Source organism: Lolium perenne, chromosome 6 (assembly GCF_019359855.2).
Source record: "Lolium perenne isolate Kyuss_39 chromosome 6, Kyuss_2.0, whole genome shotgun sequence".
Taxonomy (NCBI): Eukaryota; Viridiplantae; Streptophyta; class Magnoliopsida; order Poales; family Poaceae; genus Lolium; species Lolium perenne.
The window spans coordinates 111,379,410-111,393,203 of NC_067249.2; the positions used below are offsets into that span (position 1 = coordinate 111,379,410).

At 42.9% G+C, this 13,794-nt stretch overlaps 1 protein-coding gene across 1 annotated transcript; it reads left to right on the forward strand.

The window, feature by feature from the left end:
* The first annotated feature begins 6,850 nt into the window (after positions 1-6,850).
* Positions 6,851-7,342, forward strand: LOC127326538 (uncharacterized). The gene has a single exon (XM_051353383.2). The coding sequence runs from the start codon at positions 6,851-6,853 to the stop codon at positions 7,340-7,342; it is 492 nt and encodes a 163-aa protein (XP_051209343.2).
* The last annotated feature ends 6,452 nt before the right edge of the window (positions 7,343-13,794 follow it).

The following is a 13,794-nucleotide window of genomic DNA, read 5'->3' on the forward strand; positions in this document are numbered from 1 at the left end:
TGAAAAGATGGATATGGATAGAATAAAGTACACTAATAATATTAATGATGGTGGGGAGATCAATGCACCAATACCATGTAAGCTCCTAGCAATGCATGAAGCACTTGAAAATAACTATGCTTGGCTTGTTCCTGAAAATTTGTTTGATGAGAGTAGCAAGCCCAAGACTAATGAAAAGGGAGATGCTAAAACTTATGTATCCAATATACTATGCATGGTTGAGAAAACTCCACACCCCGCTGTAGATGCACCACCCTTTGATAATACTTGATACACACTTTCTGCGCCTAGCTGAAAGGCGTTAAAGAAAAGCGCTTATGGGAGACAACCCATGGTTTTTACTACAGTACTTTGTTTTTATTTTGTGTCTTGGAAGTTGTTTACTACTGTAGCAACCTCTCCTTATCTTAGTTTAGTGTTTTATTGTGCCAAGTAAAGTCGTTGATAGTAAAGTTCATACTAGATTTGGATTACAGCGCAGAAACAGATTTCTTTGCTGTCACGAATCTGGGCTGTTTTCTCTGTAGGTAACTCAGAAAATTATGAAAATTTACGTGAGTGATCCTCAGATATGTACGCAACTTTCATTCAATTTGAGCATTTTCATTTGAGCAAGTCTGGTGCCTCGATAAAATTCGTCAATACGAACTGTTCTGTTTTGACAGATTCTGCCTTTTATTTCGCATTGCCTCTTTTGCTATGTTGGATGAATTTCTTTGATCCATTAATGTCCAGTAGCTTTATGCAATGTCCAGAAGTGTTAAGAATGATTATGTCACCTCTGAACATGTTAATTTTTATTGTCCACTAACCCTCTAATGAGTTGTTCTAAGTTTGGTGTGGAGGAAGTTTTCAAGGATCAAGAGAGGAGTATGATGCAACATGATCAAGGAGAGTGAAAGCTCTAAGCTTGGGGATGCCCCGGTGGTTTACCCCTACATATTCTAAGAAGACTCAAGCGTCTAAGCTTGGGGATGCCCAAGGCATCCCCTTCTTCATCGACAACATTATCAGGTTCCTCCCCTGAAACTATATTTTTATTCCATCACATCTTATGTGCTTTTCTTGGAGCGTCGGTTTGTTTTTGTTTTTGTTTTGTTTGAATAAAATGGATCCTAGCATTCATTGTGTGGGAGAGAGACACGCTCCGCTGTAGCATATGGACAAGTATGTCCTTAGGCTCTACTCATAGTATTCATGGCGAAGTTTCTTCTTCGTTAAATCGTTATATGGTTGGAATTGGAAAATGCTACATGTAGTAATTTGCTATAATGTCTTGGATAATGTGATACTTGGCAATTGTTGTGCTCATGTTTAAGCTCTTGCATCATATACTTTGCACCCATTAATGAAGAAATACATAGAGCATGCTAAAATTTGGTTTGCATATTTGGTTTCTCTAAGGTCTAGATAATTTCTAGTATTGAGTTTGAACAACAAGGAAGACGGTGTAGAGTCTTATAATGTTTACAATATGTCTTTTATGTGAGTTTTGCTGCACCGCTTCGTCCTTGTGTTTGTTTCAAATAAGCCTTGCTAGCCAAAACCTCGTATCGAGAGGGATTACCTCTCATGCATCCAAAATACTTGAGCCAACCACTATGCCATTTGTGTCCACCATAACCACCTACTACATGGTATTTCTCCGCCATTCCAAAGTAAATTGCTTGAGTGCTACCTTTAAAATTCCATCATTCACCTTTGCAATATATAGCTCATGGGACAAATAGCTTAAAAACTATTGTGGTATTGAATATGTACTTATGCACTTTATCTCTTATTAAGTTGCTTGTTGTGCGATAACCATGTTTCTGGGGACGCCATCAACTATTCTTTGTTGAATATCATGTGAGTTGCTATGCATGTTCGTCTTGTCTGAAGTAAGGGAGATCTACCACCTTATGATTAAGCATGCATATTGTTAGAGAAGAACATTGGGCCGCTAACTAAAGCCATGATTCATGGTGGAAGTTTCAGTTTTGGACATATATCCTCAATCTCATATGAGAATAATAATTGTTGCCACATGCTTATGCATTAAAGAGGAGTCCATTATCTGTTGTCCATGTTGTCCCGGTATGGATGTCTAAGTTGAGAATAATCAATAGCGAGAAATCCAAAATGCGAGCTTTCTCCTTAGACCTTTGTACAGGCGGCATGGAGGTACCCCATTGTGACACTTGGTTAAAACATGTGTATTGCGATGATCCGGTAGTCCAAGCTAATTAGGACAAGGTGCGGACACTATTAGTATACTATGCATGAGGCTTGCAACTTGTAAGATATAATTTACATGATACATATGCTTTATTACTACCGTTGACAAAATTGTTTCATGTTTTCAAAATCAAAGCTCTAGCACAAATATAGCAATCGATGCTTTCCTCTATGGAGGACCAATCTTTTACTTTTATGTTGAGTCAGTTCACCTATTTCTCTCCACCTCAAGAAGCAAACACTTGTGTGAACTGTGCATTGATTCCTACATACTTGCATATTGCACTTATTATATTACTCTATGTTGACAATATCCATGAGATATACATGTTATAAGTTGAAAGCAACCGCTGAAACTTAATCTTCCTTTGTGTTGCTTCAATGCTTTTACTATGAATTATTGCTTTATGAGTTAACTCTTATGCAAGACTTATTGATGCTTGTCTTGAAGTACTATTCATGAAAAGTCTTTGCTTTATGATTCACTTGTTTACTCATGTCATTTACATTGTTTTGATCGCTGCATTCACTACATATGCTTTACAAATAGTATGATCAAGGTTATGATGGCATGTCACTCCAGAAATTATCTTTGTTATCGTTTATCTTATGGGAGAGACACCTCTAGTGAACTGTGGACCCCGGTCCAATTCTCTATACTGAAATACAATCTACTGCAATACTGTTCTACTGTTTTCTGCAAACAATCATCATCCACACTCTACATCTAATCCTTTGTTACAGCAAGCCGGTGAGATTGACAACCTCGCTGTTTCGTTGGGGCAAAGTACTTTGGTTGTGTTGTGCAGGTTCCACGTTGGCGCCGGAATCTCTGGTGTTGCGCCGCACTACATCCCGCCGCCATCAACCTTCAACGTGCTTCTTGACTCCTACTGGTTCGATTAAACCTTGGTTTCTTACTGAGGGAAACTTGCCGCTGTGCACATCACACCTTCCTCTTGGGGTTCCCAACGGACGTGTCAACTGCACGCATCAGCCGGCGCCCCCCTCTCCCCAAACCCTAGCCGCCCCACTCCTCCTTCTTCCCCGCACGCTTAGCGAAGCTCCACCGGGATTCTCCACCGCCACCGACACCACGCCGTCGTGCTGTCGGATTCAAGAGGAGCTACTACTTTCGCTGCCCGCTGGAACGGGGAGGTGGACGTCGTCTTCATCAACAACCGAACGTGTGACCGAGTACGGAGGTGCTGCCCGTTCGTGGCGCCGTGATCAAGATCTTCTACGCGCTTTTGCAAGCGGCAAGTCAATGTCTACCGCAGCAACAAGTGCCTCATCTTGTAGGCTTTGGAATCTCTTCAAGGGTGAGACTCGATAATCCCCTCGTTGCTACCGTCTTCTAGATTGCATCTTGGCTTGGATTGCGTGTTCGCGGTAGGAAATTTTTTGTTTTCTATGCAACGAATCCCTACACCCCCCCTTGGGCCGCGCCGGCCACCTGTGTGGTGGGCCTGTGGCTCTCCTCTGGTCCCTCTCGGGTGTTCTGGAAGCTTCGTGGAATTATAAGATGCTGGGCGTTGATTTCGTCCAATTCCGAGAATATTTCCTTACTAGGATTTCTGAAACCAAAAACAGCAGAAAACAGGAACTGGCACTTCGGGATCTCGTCAATAGGTTAGTTCCAGAAAATGCATCAAAACGATATAAAGTGTGAACAAAACATGTAGGTATTGTCATAAAACAAGCATGGAACATCAGAAATTATAGATACGTTGGAGACGTATCAGCATCCCCAAGCTTAGTTCCTACTCGTCCTCGAGTAGGTAAACGATAACAAAGATAATTTCTCAAGTGACATGCTACCAACACAATCATGATCCAATAATGATGTAAAGCATATGAGTTGAGATCAAATCACTGAAAGCAAATGTCTATAGTTGATATAAAAGATGATAATGCAAGAGTTAAACAAGCTAGAAGTTTTCATGAACTATTGCTTCAAAGACATGAAACCGTACAAAGTTCATTAAAGATGTGTTAAGTATTCAGCGTAGAAGTTCTATCCTTCATTCCAAGCATCAAGTAAATTTTCACAACATAAGAAGGATTCAGTCAAGTAAACATAAACATGAACGTCATGAATAAACTGTTTCTAAGTCTACTTAACCGGTGAGCGCAAGCATTTGGTATTAGCACCAGGATGTTATGGCATAAAGAACGTTAATGGGGGTTTGGAAGGCCAAATGGAAGAAAGTCTTACAAAGCTATAAGTGATCATTCGACAAAAGGATGCCTTATGATCGAAGCTATGCAAGGAGTAGTGATTGCCATGCAACGGATGCACATAGAGCTATATGTGTATGAAAGCTCTCCAATGGAACTAGTGGGGGTGCATCCAACTTGGTTGCTCACGAAGACCTAGAGCACTTTTGAGGAAGCTCATCATTGGAATATACAACCCAAGTTCTATAGTGTAAATTCCCCACATAGTTATACTAGTAAAACATGAAAACTCTCTCATATGGAGTATATGTGCTAAAACATGAGCACAAGTGTGGATAAAAGATAGTAATGCTGCCCCCTTTTTCTTTATTCTTCTCTTTTTTTTCTTTCTTTTTCTTTTTCTTTTCTGTATTTTTATTTCTTTTCTTTTTCTCTTTTTGATGGCTCCATGGCTCTTTTCACTTTTAGGGGCAACATCCTAATATGACAACACACTTTTTGGTACAAATAACTCATAATGAATAAAACATGATGTATGAAACTGTATGCCTCTGCCAGTGTAGCAGGATGTGCAATGATCTAGCGTAACATGGGTAAACCACACATCAGCTGTATAGAATCATGCAAAGCAATATATAAATGATAAATGACAACATGTAATGTAAAATGGAAGTTGCATGACAATATATCTCGGAACAGCTATGAAAATGCTATGGTAGGTAGGTATGGTGGCTGTTTTGAGGAGATGTATGGGCTTATGTGTAGGAGAACAAGAGAAAGTTCTCCCACGGGTTTGGATGTACCGGCGAAGTATGCACAATTCTCAATGTGAGCAAAAGGCAATGCACGATGCACCGAAGAGGCTAGCAAATTTGGATGGTGGAAGTGCCAAAAACCGTAGCTTAACATTAGTCAAAAAGAACTCACAAGCTTATTGCAAACAACTAGCAGGTTCATCATTAAGAGCATGATTAAAATTTACTCCAAGGAGGGCCGTTCACGGTGGCACAAGTACCCCGCTAGCTCCCTCGACCTTCAGCACAACTTAGTTATTACGATGAACTCTCAGACATGGAAAGCTATCAAGTACAACTACACCTTCAACTATTTAAATAGAGTTTGTAGTACGGCACAAGCTTAAAGACAACAATCCACTACTAATTTTAACTTATTTATCCAGCAAGCCTTTAACTCCGCCTATGTTGTCTCAACATAGCCGGTCCCAAGCCCGGGTAAAGGAGGAGGGTTGTGATAGGCGAGGCGAGCCAACGTAAAAAACCCAGCCACTCTTATGGAGATGAAACCCAAAGGAACCTCGTTGGGGCGTAACCCTCTTAGCGACGCGCCACATCGGAACCCGGGTGTGGTGTCAAATGGGCAAGGGCCGGGCCGTCACCCCCTTGGTGGCGCGCCGTATCTTGTTCTGGATACGGTGATAAGTGAGCAAGGGTCGGGTCGCCGCATCCTTAGTGGCGCGCTGCACCGACGCCCCGGTGTAGTGAAAAATGAGCAAGGGTCTCCGCATTTGATTCGACGAGTGTGGAGGGTAAGGAAGTTAGCCGAGCCTAGGAGGATACGCTTAGGTAGCTGGAACGTAGGGTCCCTGACAGGTAAGTTACGGGAGTTAGTTGATACAGCGGTGAGGAGGCGTGTTGATGTCCTATGTGTCCAAGAGACCAAATGGAAGGGACAGAAGGCGAAGGAGGTGGAGGATACCGGTTTCAAGTTGTGGTACACGGGGACAACTTCAAACAAAAATGGAGTAGGCATCTTGGTCAATAAGAGCCTCAGGGATGGAGTTGTGGACGTCAAGAGGCAAGGGGACCGGATGATCCTTGTCAAGCTGGTTGTTGGGGACTTAGTCCTCAATGTTATCAGCGCGTATGCCCCACAAGTAGACCACAATGAGAGCACCAAGAGGGAGTTCTGGGAAGGCCTGGAGGACTTGGTTAGGAGGGTACCTATTGGTGAGAAGCTCTTCATAGGAGGAGACCTCAATGGCCATGTGGGTACATCTAACACAGGTTTTGAAAGGGTGCATGGGGGCTTTGGCTATGGCATCAGGAACCAAGAAGGAGAAGATGTCCTGAGCTTCGCTCTAGCCTATGACATGGTCGTAGCTAACACCCTCTTTAGGAAGAGAGAATCCCATCTAGTGACGTTCAGTAGTGGTCTACACTCTAGCCAGATTGATTTTGTCCTCTCTAGAAGAGAAGACAGACGCGCCTGCATTGATTGTAAGGTGATACCTGGAGAGAGTGTTGTCCCTCAACATAAGCTGGTGGTTGCTGACTTTCGCTTTAGGATCCGTGTCCAGCGGGGTAAGCGCGCCAAAGTCGCTAGAACAAAGTGGTGGAAGCTCAAGGGTGAGGCATCCCAGGCTTTCAGGGAGAGGGTTATTAAGGAGGGCCCTTGGGAGGAAGGAGGCGATGCAAACATGATATGGACGAGTATGGCGACCTGCTTGCGGAAGGTCGCTGTAGAGGAGTTTAGGGTGACTAAGGGAAGTAGAAGGGAAGCTAAGGATACCTGGTGGTGGAACGATGAGGTCCAGAAGGTTATTAGGGAGAAAAGGGACTGTTTCAGATGCCTATATCTAGACAGGAGTGCAGCTAACATGGATAAGTACAAGGTGGCGAAGAAGGCTGCAAAGCGGGCGGTGAGTGAAGCAAGGCATCGGGCGTATGAGGACCTCTACCAACGTTTAAACACGAAGGAAGGCGAAAGGGACATCTATAAGATGGCCAAGTTTAGGGATAGGAAGACGAGGGATGTCAACGAAGTCAAATGCATCAAGGACGGAGATGATCAGCTTCTTGTGAAGGATGAGGCGATCAAGCGTAGATGGCGGGTGTACTTTGACAACCTTTACAATGGAGAGGTTGAGAGCTCTACCATTGAGCTAGACGACTCCTTTGATGATACCAGCATGTGCTTTGTGTGACGTATCCAGGAGTCTGAGGTTAAGGAGGCGTTAAGGAGGATGAAAGGCGGCAAGGCGATGGGTCCTGATGGTATCCCCATCGAGGCGTGGAGAGGCCTTGGAGACGTAGCGATAGTATGGCTAACTAAGCTTTTCAACCTCATTTTTCGATCAAACAAGATGCCCGAAGAATGGAGGCGGGGTATTTTAGTACCAATCTTCAAGAACAAGGGGGATGTTCTAAGTTGTACTAATTACCGTGGAATCAAGCTGATGAGCCATACTATGAAGCTATGGGAGAGAGTCATTGAGCATCGCTTAAGAAGGTTGACAAGTGTGACCAAAAACCAATTTGGTTTCATGCTTGGGAGGTCTACCATGGAAGCCATCTTCTTGGTACGACAGCTGATGGAGAGATATAGGGAGAAAAAGAAGGACCTTCATATGGTGTTCATTGATTTGGAGAAGGCCTATGATAAGATACCTCGGAATGTCATGTGGTGGGCCTTGGAGAAGCACAAAGTCCCAATAAAGTACATTACCCTCATCAAGGATATGTATGATAATGTTGTGACAAGTGTTCGAACAAGCGATGGCGACACTGATGACTTTCCAATTAGAATAGGGCTACACCAAGGGTCAGCTTTGAGCCCTTATCTTTTTGATTTGGTGATGGATGAGGTCACAAGGGATATACAAGGAGACATCCCATGGTGTATGCTCTTTGCGGATGATGTGGTGCTAGTCGATGATAGCCGAACGGGGGTTAATAGAAAGTTAGAGTTGTGAAGGCGAACTGTCGAATCGAAAGGTTTTAGGCTTAGTAGAACTAAAACTGAATACATGAGGTGCAGTTTCAGTTCTACTAGGCACGAGGAGGGAAAGGTTAGCCTTGATGGGCAGGTGGTACCGGAGAGAGACACTTTTCGATATTTGGGGTTCATGTTGCAGAAGGATGGCGATATCGATGAAGATGTGGGCCACTGAATCAAGGCTGGTTGGATGAAGTGGCGCCAAGCTTCTGGCGTACTCTGTGACAAGAGAGTGCCACAAAAGCTAAAAGGCAGGTTTTATAGGACAGCTATCCGACCTGCGATGTTGTATGGCGCTGAGTGTTGGCCAACGAAGAGATGACATATCCAACAGTTAAGTGTAGCAGAGATGCGCATTTTGAGATGGATATGTGGCCACACAAGAAAGGATCGAGTACGGAGCGACGATATACGGGAGAGAGTTAGGGTAGCACCGATTGAAGAGAAGCTGGTCCAACATCGTCTTAGATGGTTTGGACATATCCAACGGAGGCCTCCGGAAGCGCCAGTGCATAGCGGACGGATAAAGCGTGATGAGAATGTTAAGAGGGGTCGTGGTAGACCAAACTTGACATGGGAGGAGTCCGTTAAGAGAGACCTGAAGGTTTGGAATATCGACAAAGATTTAGCCATGGATAGGGGTGCGTGGAAGTTAGCTATCCACGTTCCGGAACCATGAGGCTTCGAGATCTTATGGGTTTCAACTCTAGCCTACCCCAACTTGTTTGGGACTGAAAGGCTTGGTTGTTGTTGTTGTTGTTGTTATCCAGCAAGCCTTACCATCTAAATACCTCAAAACGTTTGCAAAGAATCAAGTTATCAAAGCTCAATGATCTACAAGATTATGCAAGTGTTTCATTATACCACTACCACATGTAGCATTTCCTGAACCGACCAAATAACAATTAACGAAGCAGTTTCAACCTTCGCTATGAACATTAAAAGCTAAGAACACATGTGTTCATATGAACCAGCGGAGCGTGTCTCTCTCCCACACAAGCATGAATTTATTCACAGAATGAAAATAACAAAACGAAAATAAAAGCACACATACGCTCCAAGTAAAATACATAAGATGTGACCGAATAAAAATATAGTTTCAAGAGAAGAAACCTGATAAATTGTTGATGAAGAAGGGGATGCCTTGGGCATCCCCAAGCTTAGACGCTTGAGTCTCCTTGAAATATGCAGGGGTGAACCACGGGGGCATCCCCAAGCTTAGACCTTTCACTCTTCTTAATCATATATCATCCTCTTCTCTTGACCCTTGAAAACTTCCTCCACACCAAACTCAAAACATAGTCATTAGAGGGTTAGTGCATAATAAAAATCCACATGTTCAGAGGTGACACAATCATTATTAACACTTCTGGACATTGCACAAAGCTTCTGAAAGTTAATGGAACAAAGAAATCCATCCAACATAGCAAAAGAGGCAATGCGAAATAAAAGGCAGAATCTATCAAAACAGAACAGTCCGCAAAGACGAATTTTTTAGAGGCACCAGACTTGCTCAGATGAAAATGCTCAAATTGAATGAAAGTTGCGTACATATCTGAGGATCACGAACGTAAATTGGCAGATTTTTCTGAGTTACCTACAGAGAACCTTGCCCAAATTCGTGACAGACAGAAATCTGTTTCTGCGCAGTAATCCAAATCTAGTATGAACCTTGCTATCAAATACTTTACTTGGCACAACAATGCAATAAAATAACATAAGGAGAGGTTGCTACAGTAGTAACAACTTCCAAGACTCAAATATAAAACAAAAGTACTGTAGTAAAATAAAAACATGGGTTATCTCCCAAGAAGTGCTTTCTTTATAGCCATTAAGATGTGCTCATCAATTTTGATGATGCACTCGCAAGAAATAAGAGTTGAAGCAAAAGAGAGCATCAAAAAGCAAATTCAAAACAAATTTAAGCCTAACCCACTTCTTATGAAAAGGAATCTTGTAAATAAACAAATTCATGAAGCATAATGCAACAAGCATAGAAAGGCTAGACAAGCTCAACTTCAAAATTTTAAGCATATAGAGAGGTGTTTTAGTAACATGAAAATTTCTACAACCATATTGTCCTCTATCATAATAATATCCAGTAGCATCATGAGCAAACTCAACAATATAACTATCACATAAAGCATTCTTATCATGAGTCTCATGCATAAAATAATTACTACTCCGAACATAAGCATAATCAATTTTATTAGTAATAGTGGGAGCAAATTCATCACCATAATCATCAAATATAGGAGGCATAGTGTAATCATAATAACCTTTATCCTCCATAGTAGGTGGCACCAAAAGACCACTATCATTATAATCATCATAAATAGGAGGCAAAGTATCATCAAAGAAAATTTTCTCCTCAATGCTTGGGGGACTAAAAATATCAAGCTCATCAAAACCAGCTTCCCCAAGCTTAGAACTTTCTATATCATTAGCAACAATAGTGTTCAAAGTATTCATACTAATAACATTCCCATTAGCATGCAAATAAGGTTCCATAGGTTTTTTAATTTTTGCAACACACCATTTATGTCTTAACTCAGGAAATAGATTAAAAAGCTCCATGTTGCTCCATTATGCCTAACTAGTGAAATAAAAACAAGAAATAAAAAGATGCAATTGCAGGATCTAAAGGAAATAGCTTCGAGCACTTACAACGGCGCCGGAAAATAACTTAGTTACCTGGGACCAAAGTGTGAGTGCCTTTTACCTTTCCTCCCCGGCAACGGCACCAGAAAATAGCTTGATGTCTACTCACGCTTCTTTTCCTGTAGACAGTGTTGGGCTCCAAGGGCAGAGGTTTATAGAACAGCAGCAAGTTTTCCCTTAAGTGGATCACCCAAGGTTTATCGAACTCAGGGAGGAAGATGTCAAAGATATCCGTCTCAAGCAACCCTGCAATTACGATACAAGAAGTCTCTTGTGTCCCCAACACACCTAATACACTTGTCAGATGTATAGATGCACTAGTTCGGCGAAGAGATAGTAAAATACAAGTGGTATGAATGAATATGAGCAGTAGTAACGGTGCCAGAAAATAGCTTGCTGGCGTGCAGTTGGTGGTAGTAATATTGCAGGAAGTAAAGATGCGATGAAACGATAAATAAGCGATGATTGCAGTATTTGGAAACAAGGCCTAGGGATCATACTTTCACTAGTGGACACTCTCAACATTGATCACATAATAAAACCACTCTACACTCTCTTGTTGGATGATGAACACCATTAATTGTGTAGGGCTACAAGAGCACCTCAATGCCGGAGTTAACAAGCTCCACAACATTCGATGTTCATATTTAAATAACCTTAGAGTGCAAGATAGACTAACGCAATTATACCAAGTACTAACATAGCATGCACACTATCACCATCAAGCTATGAAAGGAGGAATATATCACATCAATACCATCATAGTAATAGTTAACTTCATAATCTACAAGAGATCACAATCATAAACTACGCCAAGTACTACATGATGCACACACTGTCACCATTACATCATGGAGGAGGAATAGAGTACTTTAATAACATCACTAGAGTAGCACATAGATAAATAGTGATACAAATCTCATCATATGAATCTCAATCATGTAAGGCAGCTCATGAGATCATTGTATTGAAGTACATGGAAGAGAGAGATTAACCACATAGCTACCGGTACAACCCTTAGCCTCGAGGGAGAACTACTCCCTCCTCATGGGAGACAGCAGCGGTGATGAAGATGGCGGTGGTGTCGATGGAGATGCCTTCCGGGGGCACTTCCCCGTCCCGGCGGCGCGCCGGAACAGAGACTTCTGTCCCCCAGATCTTGGCTTCGCAATGGCGGTGGCTCTGGAAGGTTTCTCGTACCGTGGCTTATTTGTCTCGAAGATTTAGGTCAGGGGGCTTCTTATAGGCGAAGAGGCGGAGTCGGAAGGCTGGCGGGGGCGCCACACAATAGGGGGGCGCGCCCCCCTTGGGTCGCGCTGGCCACCTGTGTGGTGGGCCTGTGGCTCTCTTCTGGTCCCTCTCGGATGTTCTGGAAGCTTCGTGGAATTATAAGATGCTGGGCGTTGATTTCGTCCAATTCCGAGAATATTTCCTTACTAGGATTTCTGAAACCAAAAACAGCAGAAAACAGGAACTGACACTTCGGCATCTCGTCAATAGGTTAGTTCCAGAAAATGCATCAAAATGATATAAAGTGTGAACAAAACATGTAGGTATTGTCATAAAACAAGCATTGAACATAAGAAATTATAGATACGTTGGAGACGTATCAGTATCTACTAATTCATGGCGTAAGATTGTCCGTTGGCCTTGATAGCCACCGAGAAATAGGATCTGCCAGCCAAAACATTTTTGCAAGTAACTTTTGGTTTTGGAACACCGTAGATGAAATACCGCTCCACTAGCAGACCCCTCTAGGCATCACGTATTCTAAAATGATGCCCCCCACCAGAGGGTGAGCGACACCAAGAGTACCGCCATCGCCTGACCCGGGAGAACTAGATCTAGGGTTTCCCCCAAAACATCTGGCATGAGGTGGGAGATACGCAGCCAAGACACCTTCAATAAGGTAACAAAGCCTGTGGACATCGCCTTCATCGACTCTGACGAGGTCGGAACTCGTCTCTCACAGGAGCCCAACTAGGAGCCCATGAAGATCATCTACCGACCAAGATGGGCCAATACGTCGGTTCCGAAGAAGGATTCTTAACGAACAAGGAAACATATGTTAAACAAGGAAAGATTAGAAGTAGAACTCTTTGTAACCTAGTCGAACCCAGACAGAACTCTCGAGACCTGGCCTGCAATATAAGGGTCAGGAGAGGGGCTGCCGAGGGACACAACTTCAATAGATAGATTCATCGCAAGTCTAGAGCTAGGACCTTTAGAATCTTAGCCTCTCGACGAGATCATACTTAGAGCCTTCGGTTACCCTATTGTAACCCGATATATTCGATAATCAAGATCAGACAAGCAAGAAGTAAGGGTTTTACCTCATCGAGGACCCCGAACCTGGGTAAATCTCTCCCCCTGTCTGTTTGGTATCCGATATCTCGTGTCAGCATGCAAGATTTCGTCAACCCTAAGCCCCTAAAGGTGGATATTGCCGAGGAGCGCCCTCGCCACTTCTTTTCCTTGAACAGAACAGTGAAGCACAATGGATTGTTCTTGGGCCACAGCTTTACTCTCATCTACAAATAATCATCAACTCCATGTCATCAGCTGAATTGGATTGATCATAACTTGACTCAGGAGATGAAAGCATGCACTCCAACATTTCTTGCACCATGAGCTGCACCATCGACTGACACCTATGCTCCTTATAGTACTTTTCGCCACATGTAAAACAAAGATTTTTTTGCTCTTCTGTAACTTTTGAGAGTTGCCAATTTGTTTTCTGCGGACCTGGAAGGATCAGAGACTCGACTGATATCAGGTGCACGCTTCTTTTCAGGAACCCGTGAGCTGAAACCAGTACTTAAGAGAAATGGCGAGAAGGAAATGAGCTAGAATTATGAGCAGGTAAACTGTATGGCACTTCCTCCTGAACGCAAGCAATTGTGTATGTTGTTTCCAAATCCTGAGGTAATTGCACAGCCACTATTACGCGCAAGCCGGCTTCAGTCCATCTATGAATCTGGTAACATAGTGGAGAACATC